The following is a 16,835-nucleotide window of genomic DNA, read 5'->3' on the forward strand; positions in this document are numbered from 1 at the left end:
GCCTCCTTTTTGGAAAATAAAACGCAATTAGCCATAATTTTCAACAAGGCCGTATATAATTTTGGACAGCCCCGAATATTTGACTATTTTGTATACCCCTGTGTTGTTATGGCCTTGCAAGTAAGGTGAACACACGTTTAGTAATTGGATGTCTGGCGTATCATCGTCTTAGATTAGGGTTAAAATTAAGTTAATCCTACTCTAGCGCTATATAAGCAGACGGTGAAACATATTTTTCAGAAACGTCGTCACAATGCATTGGTGTGCTGTGGTATGTTTTGTAGTGTGGTGTGAGGGCGCATGCGCAGGACTGCAGTGCTCTTTGACTCACACCAGCGCCCTCAAGTTTTCCATTACGAGTCTACGCAATGAGACCGGACATTGGATCGCTCAGGTAAGATGTCTTTTGTTCTACATACTAATACAAGCAGTTCAAACCGTGAATACATAACGCTGAACAGTACTCCGCAGGCCTTTGTAGTAACAATTTTTCTGAAATAACTCAATGTCTTATTTTCGGCACTTAGCACCTTTGTTATTTCAAAGCTTCAATTAGTAGTTTCGTCTGCTGATGGACTGAGCGCTTTTTGATTTAACTTTGTTCCACATACTAATATTTTCCATAGCTATCGGCAGTACTATCTTCTCCGCTGCAGACGGGAATTCAATAGACGTGGATAAAAATCACATGAGATAATATTCTAAGCCATTTTGCTGAATGTTTCTTAAAAATTTGTAATGTCTATCCAGATGGTATTTTACAGAATCACATAACTTCAATTTTCCTCGAATGTAGCCTGTATCGTAGTAATTAATCCACCATTACTTTTTACATAAGATTATAAATATTGTTCCTTTTTAGGAAGTTAAGAAACAATGTTTCAAATAGTAAAATTTACTTTACTGTTGCTAAGTCTCCCATATTATTTTTGTAGAAAAACCTGGACACATCAATAGGTTTCGCTGCCTACTTTGTAATGAGTAAAAGATACAAGGTATGTTGTCAAATACTTCAATTGGTTTTCAGAAAAAAAATAAAATATTGACCTGTATTACTTGAAACTCAGAACCAAAATTGAAATTCATTTCCGACGTGATAACATTTTTATTCGATTTCAGTGAATCTAAATGCAGAAACAAATTAGATCTACAATTACATACATTTTTTTTTTACTAGAAAATAACTTTTTCTTTCATGAAAATGTCACCTGAAAGCAATATATCATACATTTCTATACAGAAAATGTAAACATTATATTTCAAGGTTAAAGCATTATCAGAACTTGTTTCTGACATATTTCTTTTCTCCAATATTGATTCATGGAACCAAACAGTATCTCAATTCCGGGGTTTGATCAAGGTAAACGAAATATGAATTCAGTGATAAGGGCAAGAGTTGAACAATCGATATTCTGATCTTTCAGCAGTCTCAAAAGAAGCAGCCATTTCTCCTCTAGTTTTATAAAATTAATATTCCATGTTTGTAACTTATCTGCAATTACCAAATTCTTAATAGCAAACTCATCGCAAAGATTACCTGAATCTACTTTCACAGAGGTTACATTCTCAATAAAGTCGATGTATGAATCCTCCTCTGCCCAATTTGGTACGGTACACATAACAGTTCGCTTTCTGTATCGATGACTCCAGTCGACTGTAGTCAATAATGAACTCTTATACACAATAATGTCCAAACTGCTTTTATGAATATAATTATACTGGCGCAGAAAAATAAAAATAACACTGCTTTGGTTTCATGTAACGTAAAATTGATTTTAAGGAATTATTTAAATGAATTCTTCAGAAACCGGGACCTTTGGGCGTTTCGAAGAGTTTTCATAGGGACATGGGATTCTTAGCTCCAAATCGGGACCTTCCAGAAAAATCCGAGAGAAATTATAGGCTTAACTATTACTCTGTTTTAACTGTGTCTCGAAATTCATAAGTTCATAACCTAAAATAGAAACAGTCTACTGTTCCTCGAAACAAATCTTTAGTTATTCAAAATTCTAACCGTTCAACTCTGTATAATTAAAGCAATTCTAAAACTTCAGAAAAAGTGATGGAAATTCATAAGATTCCCGTAATAATTGCATGAAACATATAAATATGGCCATAGCTGACTGGAATAATTTCAAGGAAAAAATTGTTTCGGGGCCGGGCATCGAACCTGGGATCTTTGGCTGAGCGCGCCAACGCTCTACCGACTGAGCTACTCAGGTACTTTGCCAGATCCAAGCTCAATTATTCCCTTTATATCCATATACCTCAAGTGGGTTGACAAGACGCCAGAGACCCAAAAAGTTGAGTGCACACTTTGTGTGTGACGTCTTGTCAATCCACTTGAGGTATGTAGATATGAAGGAAATAATTGAGCCGAGGTCTGGTAGAATTCCTGGGTAGCTCAGTTGGTAGAGCGTTGGCACGCTCAGCGGAAGGTCACGGGTTTGACGCCGACCCTGAAGCAATTTTTCTCTTGAAATTATTCATTTGCATGAAACTTTTATTCTGTCAGTTGAGCGTTATTGCGACATTCAGATTTTTAAGGAATTTGTTCTTGGAATAGATAGGATTGTTAATATGATTGAGAATGAAATAAATTTGATGTTATTTATGTACCGTATTATTAATTATTTTTTTCCTTTATTTATTTAATATATTTTACTATATATGTGTACAAGTACAGTACATACCGGTACATTTTATCTTCTCTCACTCATGTGTGTACAGCTGCAGTGCCGCGTCCGCTCTACAACCGCGAGCGGAGGAAATAAAATGTATGCACTGTATTTACAATAACATTGCAATTACTATGTTTTATCTGAATTAGTTAGTTTTTTTTTTTTGGAAATAAGTTTGTATGGACCTCTTATAAGAGAAATAAATATAATTTCTGTAAGACAGTATGTTTATTCCTATAGCAAACGCCATACCAATGTAAGTAAGTCACGTCAGATATTGTGATTTTCGTGACGTTGCGTTGTATTCATTTTAGCCTTAAATATAAACGTTCCGCATTAAAAATTGCTTGTCTTGGTCTGTAAATTACTTTCCGTAGCACCTATTACTGCTTCATTTGGTGAAAACTTCTTTTCTCTCAATGTTTTTTTTTTCTGAAACGCAATCTAGAACTTGTGAGCAGGTGCATTTTCTTGCAAGAACAGCACACCTTTGGAAATTTTACTGCCATATTTCTCCACAGTACTGAAGCTTAGTAAATACTGAAGAATAATACGACACTCACGTTACAGTTTTACCTCGTCCTAAGTAGTCAGTTACAATAAAATTTTTCCATCTTTGTTCCAAAAACTCATGCAAGAATTTTTCCTGCCCATTTATGAAGACGAAAATTCTATTGGCAGTGAGATCAAGTTTTTCCATTCTTTTGATTTTTTTTTTCAATTGGTTATTTAACGATCTGTATCAAGTACTCGATGAGATTCGTGATAGTGAGATGAGGCCAAGGATTTCCTAGATTACCTGGCATTCGTCTTACAGTTGGGTAAAACCTCGGAAAAACGCAACCAGCTAATCAGACCAAGCGGTAAACCAACCCACGTCCGAGCGACCACTAGATGGGAGGTACTCGGCTCGCTCCTGGCCCTTTGTGTATCTGAAACTCCATAGAATTATTTATACACAATAAAAATGCATTGAAAATCTTCAAGTAGCATGAAAATGGAAACGTTTAATTGTTAAAAATTCATTGAACGAACGTGATTTTCACTGTAGACGTACTTCTCGTATACGAAATTGTGTATACTAATTTATGTGTTTCATGTTGCTTGTTTTATATTAAAATAAATTCTTATACCCTCTGTGATTTATCTAGTTACAGATGGGACATGATGCCGGTGAAAAAAGTGCTGGGCCTTACGAAGTGGACGTCGATCACTCGACCGCCAAGTGTGAGAACTCCGAATCGATTCTCATATCTGCCAAGATAACAGGTACTGTTTATTTAAACATAGTAAATCCATACTGGTGTTGGTGTTGACGAAAAAACTTAGATTTTCTTCATGAGAAATTTTTTGAGATAAGCATTGTGAACAAAACGTATTCCTCGAGCAGATACCATCTCTAGCTACTTTTCTCTCCTTAGACTTCCATTAACGATTTGCCAATATATAAGAATTCTCTTAAAAGTTCGTAGTTAACATTAATTAAAGAATTATCGATATTACAGTCATAAGCAACAGAAATGTAATCACAACAGTTTTACGAATATTCATTACTCTCCTATAAAACTCAATGCTCAGAAGTCTATAATATAGAGCAGTTTTGTGTCGTCGATCACGGTTTATCGTGTCAACTTGCTATGTTCTACTTGTTTGTCTGTATGTCTTCTACTATGTAATTCATTATCAGTTCTGTAACGAAGAGCATTTTTTATAGTGATCATTAATGAACCTGTCAACTTACTGAAGTCAAGTGTACTTGTATTTTTCTATGCCACCTGATATATGTTTACTTTGAATTCGTTTTCCTATGCCCCTGTTTCTTTGATGATAACACCGTTCTGCATGGATTTTGTTGTTTTGAAATAAATGAGCGTTTCTGATTCACAATTTCACACTGATTGCAAAAATGAAATCCGTTTTTGAGTATCACGTCAGAATATTTTATATTTCAAAATTTTATGTTTTCAATATTTTTCGTAACAGTAATATTACAACGTGCTTGTCGTTTGTTAAAAAGGCACGACAGCTCATAATTTAAACTTTATTACTTAAAATGTATCATAATATATTTTATTATGTTTGTATTTGATATTTATTAAAATCTACTGACTGTATCCGCCCTTAGGGGATGTACAAAATTGTACCCTTCTCCTTAAAATGAACCGAGGTTAAGAATCCGTTGTTTATTCTTGGAGATTTTTATCTGTCTGCAACCAACGTTATCTATAAACAGGAAGTTGAAATGTTTAGTGTCTCAGGTCATAAAAAATTATGGAGGAAATATTTACTCTTAGAGATTGCTATTAAAACTAACAATGAATTAGAGAAATGACATAGGGTCCCTGTATATATATTTATGTATGGAAGTGCAATCCAGCTTATGAGGCTACAGATTTCCTTACTGAGATAATAAATCTATCCCCTTTTAAAAGTTGTTTTAAAATTAGAGATTCAGTTTTGTGTTGTTGCTTGTCGTGTGAAAGTGAATATGTAAGTTCTCATTTTTCTGCGAGAGTACAACATAATAGTGTTGTTTCATAGAAATGTCGAAACGTGGTTGTGTAAATGATCCAAATTTGTTTTGCTATATATGTGGGTCATAAAGAATACTTACTTTCAATATTTTGGCATTAAGTTAGGAGACCAGGACAAATCCTGGTGCCTCCATAAAGTATGTAGTAGTTGTGTTGAAGAGTTGAGGAGTTGGAAAAATGGTATCCCTGTGATTTGGAGGGAACCTACAAATCATGGAGACAATTGTTATTTTTGTACAGTTAAGGTAGCTGGATATACTACTAAAAACAAGAAAGATATTCTATATCCTAACATTCCCTCTGCCATTCGGCCCATACCTCATAGTCCTGATATTCCCGTTCCGCTACCCCCTGAATCAGATACACTGCCATCTGGATCCAGAAGGACTGAAACTGAATCTCCAGTGGATCATACTTATGAACCAGGCAATACTGGTGATGATAGATGTTTTAATCATAGTGAGCTTAATGATTTAGTGAGGGATTTAAATTTGCCTAAAGAATCAGCAGAACTATTAGGTTCTAGGTTAAAAGAAAAGAAAGTATTGGCTGAAGGTACATATTTTTCATGGTACTAGCATCGTCAGAAGGAACTTGTCCCTTTTTATGCTGAAGAAGAAAATTTAGTGTATTTCCAAGACATCCTTGCAGTCTTAAAATTATATAACATAGACTATAATTCCAAAGAGTGGAGGTTCTTCATAGGTTCTTCTCAGAAAAGTCTTAAACGTGTTTTGCTTCATAATGGAAACATTGCGGACTATTGCTGGATGTTAAAAGGGACTGCTCTGCACAACATGCAAGGAGGTCAAGGAGGACAAAATTTGAAGTGCAATATTGAGGTAAGGTTATGAAAGTGCTTATAATTATTAATTAATATTAATTAATGATTAATTAGTGACAAATAGCAAATTGTGGCCTAGTTTTTCTCACAAAATTCTTGTTGAAAATAATTTTTATGACGTTTCATAAAGCTATAATTTCATTTCTAGTTATTCATGAATTGTCTGAAAACCTGACGTGATGGGGAAAAATGGAGATTATTTTCCAATTCAGTACAAAAAATCCGTTTAGAATCGCCTATCAGATTGAAAACAACAGAAAATAAGTTCTGAAATGCAGAACGATGAATTAAACGTGTGAATCGGAAAAGCGTGTAGAAGCAATGCATTGAGATCTAGCTCAATTCATTGCTCATACCGGGACACCATTTTATTTTTACTAACATTTCCAATATTAACCTGGCTATACTTTTGGATTAACGTTGAGAACAAGAAACACCGTTTACTACCTCCTTCCACGGCTGGAGTTCGATGATACTGGCGTAAAACACAAACAAATCACTTTACTAGGTATAGGAGGGAAGAAAAGTAGTTCATCTATTTACGAAAACTAGGAAATATCACGATTGTGAGTTTGATAATTTTCATTAGGTTTTTGTATAATCAAAATACAGTACAGTATTAACAATAAGTGTTTTTACTCACGAATTGAGCTATCCATGCGGACGTATTCATTATGCAGTGTATATTATACCGTCTACAGCACATTAACGTAGAATATAGAGAATGAAGTTAAATAATTGGAAAATAATTAAAATATGGATATTTAAACATATTCTTGAAAATGGTGGCCGTTCATTTCGATACAGGCTTCAGTTCTTTTGTGCACTGTAGACTATTGTACCTAATTCCAATTACCAGTTTCGTCCTTCGTACTGTGTAGTAACTCATGTTGAAATAATTTTATACCTACTCTATAAAAGAGTACCTTACGTACTGTAAATTCAATCTTCACTTCTACCCGATCTGAAAAGCGTCGCTTAAGAACCAATACCGCGTAACTGACAAAATGTAAATTTTACAGGAGAAGGACAAAACCGAATAAAAACCATAAAAATAACGCAATAGTCTTGAAAAGTGGTGTATGGCTATGAAACAGCTTAACTAATTTGTAACTAAGTGAAAATGGATGATCATGGCTGTAGACGTTTAGCCATGTCACTTACGCGGTATTGGAACTCTGCCGTTGACTACATTTTGTTAGTTACGCGGTATTGTGAGACAACTTTAGCAGCTTCAGGACACATGCTGACAAGCGTTTTCTTTGCGTGAAAACTGCCTTCTGGAAATATTATTCGTGTTCTTGTATATGTCAATGTGTTATCTGAATTGTTGTCCTACCATCTGACTTGAGGTCAAGGTCGGTAGGCTGTAGCTTGAATCAGCACTAGATTACGTTCCAGACAATGATTGCAGCATTCTTAGTCAGTCAAATGCTGAAGCTATGGGAAAGGAAAAATAAGACACAGTTCAATGTTTATTGTTGCAATAATAATAATAATAATAATAATAATAATGACAATCTGATACCAGGTTCTTTATTTTCACACTACGTATTTGACTAGATAAGTAGAATTGTTACTAAAACGTTGCTGACAAATATAATTTTACAATAAAATAATGAATAATAATAATAATAATAATAATAATAACAATATTATTATTATTATTATTATTATTATTATTATTATTATTGACAATGGACTTGACTGACTTGCGAATAATGAAAAGAAAATCATATAAAAATATAATAATGATGATAGTTTTTCAGGCACAATATTCGTTAAACACAATGAAGAAATAATTATAGGCCTATGTTGAAATCACAAAAAGTACGGTAATCCTTGAGTAACCCTAGTGTGGAATACTATCATAAAAACTATGGCACAATCGGTTCTATATGCAATAATGTGACGGTAATTTAGGCAGGCTACTAATGCTCTTTTTTTTCTGTGCTTTTGCACGAGAACATGACTTTTTTTTTACTGAAGGGACGCCATTAGTACTATTAGCTAACCAATATCGCACAGTTCATTCTTTAATTCCCAATGTACACAGAAACATCTTTTTCCGAACCTGAATTTTTTTATCATCAACTTTTAGGTTGTAGACAAACGTTCTCTTTCTTCTCGATTCAGAATTTGTACTGCCAGGTCTTTTCGTAGGAGTGAAATCCACATGATTTGATACGTAAACGGTCCTCTGTTCCCAAGTCATAGTTTTCCAGAATGCCTGAAAGATATGTCTTCTCTCATTAGAAATTAAATTACAGCCCCTTACTTTCGAATTTTGGCACATTTTTTAACTACACTCTGACCCCAAATTCCTTGCGTCTCTTTCCGTATCATGTGTCACTTTGCCATCTTTCGATCTCTTGTATCTAAGATATGCTTCCTCTTCCATTCAAAGTTTTATATTTTTCGTTTTCTTCCACTTAACCTTTTGTGGCTTTGAACTTTTTCTTTTCTGTCAAATTTCCATGAAACGCTTGTAGATTCTTCTCTTTACCTTTTTCTGACGAATGTAAAGATGTAGAATAAGTAGCACTCACAAATTCTTCGGGGTCGTCTACATCTGAAGACGCATCCGAAATTTGGTGTAGATCCTTCATTGACGGGGTATTGTCTTCAGTTTCTGTCCTATCCTATTTCTAGCTGTATTATTTTAATAGTATTGCTTTAAATCATACCAGACTGCATAATACGATCATAAGTTTACCGGTAACACTGGACGGATAATCCCTGATCTGCAGCAGCCCATTTTCAGAAGGGCGGTTCTCTTTTGCATTTGAATTATCAGGCAGTACACCTACGAATAAGATGAGATTACTAGTGTTTATAAATGTGATATAAATGGATTAAAAAACATGTGTAGTAAATGTTATCATCAATTTACATCTTCCTCCTACCGGAGGAAATGGAAGGAACTAAGCTCAGCACCACTGAATGTAGCGCAAATTATTTTAGCGACCCATTCATGATTATTTATATTACGTACTTAAATTAAGTTTGCTGTTATGATTCCGTAACTGAAGAAAAATAAACATTTAATAACTGTGATACTTCTTATATCCATACCTTCATTAATGTTCACAGAAGTTTCTCCCGTCTTGAATGCAGAACATAGCACAGACAGAATTTCGTTCTTGCTAAACTGACTGTCGTCTGATTCATTATGCATTTCTTTGTTGTATCTGTAGGCCTATATAATAATAAAATATTAAATGTAGTATATTTCAGCGAATGAACTTGCAGTAAGATTCTGCGGGAATTCAGCTCAACTAATATTCTTCAATTGACATTAGTGAAATAATTCTATTATATTTGCCTTTTAAATAATTGAAACTGAACACATTTTTAATCTTCGCAGAATATTACACACTGTTGATACAATTTTACAAGGCAGTAACGAGAACCAGCTTCCGTACTGAGGGCGCGCAGGGAGTAGACATAATATTTGTTGTCATATACGCGGTATTTCCAACAGACTTTCCGTGACTTCAGATACGCGATATTGTACCCCCGTCCTTCGCACGCAGGCCATTCATGCAATCAAATTCCCGCGCTTTTCAATGCATGCAAATGACATTGGAGGTACCATCTGTGCAAAAAAAAACAGTTTTGACCAAAAATGTCAGTTACGCGGTATTGTTTCTTAAGCGACGAAAGATAAAATTACTCAGACATGCTATCTACTGTCCGTCCAAGTGGTTATGTTGCAGGATCGTAGAAAGGAGGAAAATCACGTGACCGTTAATTACTTAAAGAGGCCCTTTTATTTTAGTTATTTTAAGCAGGTATATAATATTACGTAGACGTCCAATACCTAACAGAAATTAATGTTTTCAGAAAAGAGCTAAGACAGCCCATCCATTAGACTTTACAGAGGGGCGAGCAGAAGCGGGTGGGGGAAACCGAGATGCGACGTAGGCAAACGGACGACAGTACCTATGCGGAAATGTGATTCACTATTGGAAATTCTTTCTTCACTGGAAAACGCGAACATATATCTGGAACGTACTATACTCACTAACTCAGTACTGTTTACTATGACCGTAAGGCGACTTTGACTGTATATGCGGCCTTGGTTCTGTGTGGAGGATGGTTGGAAGTTTACTGGTAGAAGGGATGGGAGTGAAGTACAATAAAAAAACTCAGGTACAATAAAAATTTAAGTAAAAATAAAATGATGTCCCTGTACATCCAGATATTAATTCTCTTTTCTACTATCAAGGATAACTTCTAAAATGTTTCAGATTCTAAAAACTTCTATTTCCTGAAGAATATCTTCCCTGGCTTTTAGCATTACAATCATTTTTCTTCATACTATATAAAATAATTTTCATTGAAAAATACACACTAATATTGTGGCGTATAATTTCGTAGTTTAGGTTTCCTAGTTATCTCAGTATAGGATAGGCTTCAACATCATTTCATCGAGATTTCTCCATTCAATAATAATTTCAACAGCATTTCTCAGTACACTGGTAGTACTAAGCAGGCTAGGCCATGGGACATATTGGGATGGCCTGAATGAAAAGAAGAATACACTGCAGATTTTACTGCAGCAGACTTAAGACTCACCCTCACATTAAAGAATATAGGGTACAGTTGCCTAATTCCGTGATACTCCTAATTCCGTGATACGTTTTTTTTTTACTGAATGTCACGGGATTTGGTATCTTGCTAGAAAGTTCACCGATGTCTCAAAACTAGGCGAAAGATGTACTCTTTCGAGAAAGATGTCTGGCGTTAAGGTAGAAGGCAAAGCTTTGATTGACATTCAATTTTTAAAAATTATTACGGGATTAGTGGTATCACGGAAATAGGCAACTTTACCCTAATGTAATATATTATAAAAAAAACAATTTGTAGACTCAACTTTTTATACCTATTGAATTACCAATTCAACAGCACCGACCATCAACGTGATAACGAAGCCAACGTCCAGAGGAATTCCCACAGCTCCTGGGTACGAACTGGTACCCAGCTTGGGTTATTACAAGCTGCATACAGTTGGAAATACTTGGCACGGTGCATTGAAGATCTGCGAGGAAGAAGGAGCCCATCTCTTGATTGTCAACTCAGACGAGGAGGCGCTGGCCTTAAAGCCTTTGTGGGACAAGAATCCTCCGGCCAACATTTCCGGATCAGTGCACAATAACTGGGCCTGGATTGGAGTGCATGACATGTACAAGGAAGGGGAATATCTCACAATCTTCAGTAAGTATCCAGACTACGGGAGATAACTAAGAAGTTCTTCCTCCTGCTGGTCAGTGGCATGTATTTTATTTTATGTTGCAACGAAAGCTATCTTAGTGAGAAGCATACACTAGAAAAACTAAACATTTTTATTCTTGATTAAAATGCATATAAACTCCAAATACAGGAAGCATCAAAAGGGTCAGGTCAATCCTTAAGGAGGTGATTCAGGACCTTATTTGCAACAAAAAATCCGAATACACTTTTTTCAATATTCATCCCCGTTTTCGAGTTACACGAATATCACGTACCGTATCTACCCCCATTTGATTCCACACTTAATCTAATTGTCAGTTGCCTAGAGCAGATGCTCAAAATGACCCCCTCTCGCACGAACACAAGCTTCAGCAAGCCGTCTGACCTCTCGCTGCAAATTATCCAATCCATGCTGATGTATCTCCATTGCAGCCGTGTTAACCTTTGCAACGAGTTCTTCCCTGCTTGCTATCTCCTTTTGGTACGCTTTCTCCTTAATGCAGCCCCGAGATGACTTGATCTACAATACTTTATGATAGCTCCCAACACATAAAGTGATGTTTTTCATATTATAAACATTATTTAGATGACAGGCGAAAGTTGACTTTTGAAATGTTAAACAGTTAGTTAGTCATTGCAATGTGTTTGACGAAAAAAGAGGAGATGACTATATAAATTGATATCTACATTCCATACCACATATCTTTGGAGCAGACCATAACAAGGGTCTCGATGCATCTCATGTTATCGCTGCGCTCCCATTGGTTGCCGAGTCATTACTTAGCTGAGAGCGTTGTAGACAATAGCGCGTGCATATCCTGGTTACGAGACGGTATTCAGAGACGCGTCCACTACTACAGTTCTATTGCGACTAGCATCTGTGCGGTGTATGAGCAGACGACAGCAGTACAACTAGTGACTGATGCAAGAAGGTATGTTCAAAGACACATTGCTTTAATTTTCACTTTTCGTTATATGAACGTAGTCGGTCACGTAATTCATACACAGACATTTAGTATCGTGTGAACCGCGCTCTCTTGCATTTCGTTCCGTTGTTTATATCTGCTCCAAAGGCATCTGGTATACAGTGTAGTATATTTTTAATTTCACAATCCTTTTATTTATCACATAATAGGCATTTTCATATGTTGCAATTTATTACGTTTTCAGTTACAATGTAAAGTAAATTTATTTAGTGTAGGCGTAATTATAAATTTATTTCATGTCACTGACTAATACTGTCTTTATTGCACTATAATTAGTTACTTAGACACCCGTATCTCTGTTGTTTACAGTTCCAAATTACCTGAATTGCGCCTTTCACCACCCACTCCTATCAGACAAGCTATACTCTCAACGCGCACACATTTTAAGCAACGAAATATTAATTTTTTCCGAGCTATAGCTGTGGGTTAAGCCGAAGTTCTGCAAACCTGACACGTATTTAACAAGTAACTTCATTAACTATAATGTTAGTCTTTAATTTAGGATTAAATTTTGATATTGTCCGACAATCTCTGACATAGTCAGGGAGAGAATTCCAGAGGCGTGGAATCGATATGCTAAAATAATTATGATAAGATTTTCAGAATCTGATCCCGAACAGCTATAATCAAGTTCTTTCTTCCTCCTTTGATTTTAACTTAGAAGTAGAAAAATGTGTTCTTTTCAACATTTTTTTATAGATTTTGGGGACATAAAATGAAACTGTTAAGTTTTCTGCAATCTCTTTAATCATTGACTCACTCATAGCTTCTTTTATTATTATTGTTATTATTATTATTATTATTATTATTATTATTATTATTATCATCCAACTGAACACTAAATCTGGATTTCAGATGAAACGTTGCAGTCCCCGGGATATGTCAAATGGGGCAGTGGCCAAGGTCGTGACGGAACGAGTCAAAACTGCGTTATGCTCGACAGAGATCTCAAACTTGCAGATTACGAATGTCATAACAAGGAGCCATTCTTCTGCGAAAAAGAAATATGAGGTGTTAGTCTGTAATGTAAACATATGCATGTACCACAATATTGCTTCACTGCTATAGTTAGGAAATGTTTTCACTTATAATGTATTACATGTACAAAAACTTCGTGTCACATTCTAAGATTGCAAATCGTTCTGCATAAACAATACATTACTATCACTGTGAAGTAAAAGAATGTCTACCTTCACAATTGTTGTATTCCAATATGATATGTTGTGACGTTTAATTTTGTATATTTAGTCTATTGGTCTATATGCTGTGTAGGCCTAAGTATCTACAATTTTGAAATGATTAAATTAATTGCTCATAAGGCGAAAACTATTTACATACTTACTTACAAATGGCTTTTAAGGAACCTGCAGATTCATTGCCTCCCTCACATAAGCCTGTCATTGGTCCCTATCTTGTGCAAAATTAATCCAATCTCTATCATCATATCCTATCTCCCTCAAATCCATTTTAATATTATCTTCCCATCTACGTCTCGGCCTCCCCAAGATCTTTTTCCCTCCGACCTCCCAACTAACACTCTATATACATTTCTGTATTCACTCATACGTGCTATATGCCCTGCCCATCTCAAACGACTGGATTTAATGTTCCTAATTATGTCAGGTGTAGAATACAATGCGTGCAGTTCTGCGTTGTGTAACTTTCTCCATTCTCCTGTAACTTCAACGCTCTTAGCCCCATAAATTTTCCAAAGAACCTTATTCTCAAACACCCTTAATCTCTGTTCCTCTCTTAAAGTGAGAGTCCAAGTTTCACAACCATACAGAACAATCGGTAATATAACTGTTTTATAAATTCTAACTTTCAGATTTTTTGACAGCAGACTGGATGATAAAAGCTTCTCAACCGAATAATAACACGCATTTCCCATATTTATTCTGCGTTTAATTTCCTCCCGAGTGTCATTTATATTTATTACTGTTGCTCCAAGATATTTGAATTTTTCCACTTCCTCGAAGAATAAATCTCCAATTTTTATGTTTCTATTTCGTACAATATTCTGGTCACGAGACATAATCATATACTTTGTCTTTTCGGGATTTACTTCCAAACCTATCACTTACTTGCTTCAAGTAAAATTTGCGTGTTTTCGCTAATCGTTTGTGGATTTTCTCCTAACATATTCACGTCATCCGCATAGACAGGCAGGTGATATAACCCGTTCAATTGCAAACCCTCTCTGTTATCCTGGACTTTTCTGGAGGCATACTCTAGAGCGAAGTTAAAAAGTAAAGGTGATAGTGCATCTCCTTGTGTTAGCCCACAGTGAATTGGAAAAACATCAGACAGAAGCTGGTCTATACGGACTCTGCTGCAAGTCTCATTGAGACACATTTTAATTAATCGAGTTAGTTTCTTGGGAATGCCAAATTCAATATAAACTTCACTCTTAACCGAGTCATGTGCCTTTTTGAAATCTATGAATAACTGATGTACTGTACCCTTATACTCCCATTTTTTTTTTTTTTTTTTTTTTTCCCCCAATATTTGTCGAATACAAAAAATCTGATCAATAGTCGATCTGCTATGCCTAAAACTGCACTGATGATCCCCAATAATTTCATCTACATATGGAGTTAATCTTCTCTAAAAAATATTTGACAAAATTTTGTATGACGTCAACAAAAGTGATATTTCTCGAAAATTACTGCAGTTAGTCTTGTCCCCCTTCTTAAAAGTAGATACAGTTATGGACTCCTTCCATTGTTCTGGTACAATTTCCTTTTCCCAAATAGAAAATAGAAGCTTATAAATTTCGCTAGATAATTCGCTTCCAGCCTCTTGTATTAATTCTGCTGGAATTTGATCGATACCTGGAAATCTATTAATACTTTTTCAGATTTTCTATCGCAATTTCGACTTGAAAGTGCGGGTTCGGGTATAAATGGCTCTACTCTTCTTCTTCTTCTTCTTCTTCTTCTTCTTCTTCTTATTATTATTATTATTATTATTATTATTATTATTATTATTATTATCATCTGTGCATTTCGAACTGGCGGATGATGGTCATGTACAAACGTACAAAAGTACAAACCACGATTGCAGTAAGCTCACGTGGCAGATGCAGTCCATTGCTTGGCCTTGAGCCACCAGTTTGAAATGCACAGGTAATAGTGAGAAGTGCTTGGCGCAAGTATGATACAAGTGAATGTTAGATCCATTATTCCTCTAATAGGCCTATAATATTTTCGTTTCTCAAATTCGTCGATTTTAACGATATTGTCTGGACCAATAACATTTTTCCTTCATTTCGCTGTGATAATGTGTTATGATATCTTCTAAAACGTACATTTTAGTAGCCTCCGTTCCAAATCCTGGTTACTTCGCATATCTTGCACTTCACTATTGCAGTGAATTCTTAAAGGTTTCAGTTACGAATTTTACTAGCAACATTTCGATCCGCTTTTGTTTCACACGGCTCGGTACGGTACGGTTCGCCAAGCGTAGTCGGTGCTGCTATGCGGTCCGCATTATCCACTTGTTCCCAGTATTTATTTTCCTTCTAATTAAATGTTTTCACCAATTTCAACTAGCCTTACATTATTTTGAACACCGTTTATGTGTAAAATATTTTTGTATACCCCTGTTTATTGAAAGTTCTGTAACAGAAGTGAACCATATGTTTATTAATTAAACCTCTGGCAGATGATCGTCTGGGATTAAGATTTTGTTTATGTTAATCCCATTTCAAGTGCTATATAAAGCGATGGTGAGACATATTTTTCAGAATCTTAGCCAGAACGCGCTGGTGTGCTGTGGTATGTGTCGTTCTTTTGTGTGGGGGCGGATGTGCAGGTCTGCAGTGCTCTTTGCCGCACGCCAGCGTCCTCAAGTTCTCCATCATGAGTCTGCGCAACGAGACAGGGCATTGGGTCGCGCAGGTAAGTCGCCTGTTATTTATCATTTCAATGAGCCGCGATAACCAGCAAGAATAAAATTTAGAGTTTGAAATGTTGTGTGATGAATATTAAAATTGAAATATCATGTAGATGGCAGTCAAATTATTGAAAAGTTTATTTTTTTTTTATTCTCTTGCTGCATTTTAACCAAGGAAATCGAATGCCTACACTAGGCCTAGTTACTCTGTAAAACTAATGATCTTATTTTTATATATAGCATAAAATGTCCTGATGTAGTAAGCGGTCTCAAATTTGTAGACTCGTAAGTAAGCAAGACAACACTGAAAATGAGTATGCTGTCATCAGATTTCAACAGTGCCTTATAAACTGTCTTCTTGAGGACATTCTCATGTCCTTTCAAAGTCAAGTCTATTAGTAATGAATTTTTTTTATATTTCACCACGCTAGTTCTGTGCTGTGTGCCTTGTAAAATGTGACAATGTAAGATTTTGAACATATTTTCCCATTTTACCCAAGTTGCTAATTTCATTTCTAATACCATGAAGTTTTAATAATAATAATAATAATAATAATAATAATAATAATAATAATAATAATAATAATCCCATAAAATCCTTTCAGGTCAAGGGCTTGCTACTTACGTAGCTCAGTTGTCACTCACATCGGGAGTCACT

The 16,835-nt window shown here is 35.5% G+C and overlaps 2 protein-coding genes across 2 annotated transcripts in view; both read left to right on the plus strand.

The window, feature by feature from the left end:
* Positions 1-253: 253 nt before the first annotated feature.
* Positions 254-13,606, plus strand: LOC138713470 (hemolymph lipopolysaccharide-binding protein-like). Its single transcript, XM_069845596.1, has 4 exons — positions 254-394; positions 3,833-3,950; positions 10,971-11,279; positions 13,136-13,606. Exons 1-4 carry the CDS (start codon positions 254-256, stop codon positions 13,288-13,290), a joined length of 723 nt encoding a protein of 240 aa, XP_069701697.1. The 3' UTR covers positions 13,291-13,606.
* A 1,751-nt stretch (positions 13,607-15,357) lies between these two features.
* Positions 15,358-16,835, plus strand: part of LOC138713471 (hemolymph lipopolysaccharide-binding protein-like) — a 35,730-nt gene continuing 34,252 nt past the window's right edge. The window contains exon 1 of the mRNA XM_069845597.1: positions 15,358-16,182. Within this exon, the coding sequence (XP_069701698.1) occupies positions 16,144-16,182 (39 nt within the window). The 5' untranslated portion in view covers positions 15,358-16,143. The remainder of the gene's footprint in view (positions 16,183-16,835) is intronic.

Source organism: Periplaneta americana, chromosome 14 (assembly GCF_040183065.1).
Source record: "Periplaneta americana isolate PAMFEO1 chromosome 14, P.americana_PAMFEO1_priV1, whole genome shotgun sequence".
NCBI classification, from domain to species: domain Eukaryota; kingdom Metazoa; phylum Arthropoda; class Insecta; order Blattodea; family Blattidae; genus Periplaneta; species Periplaneta americana.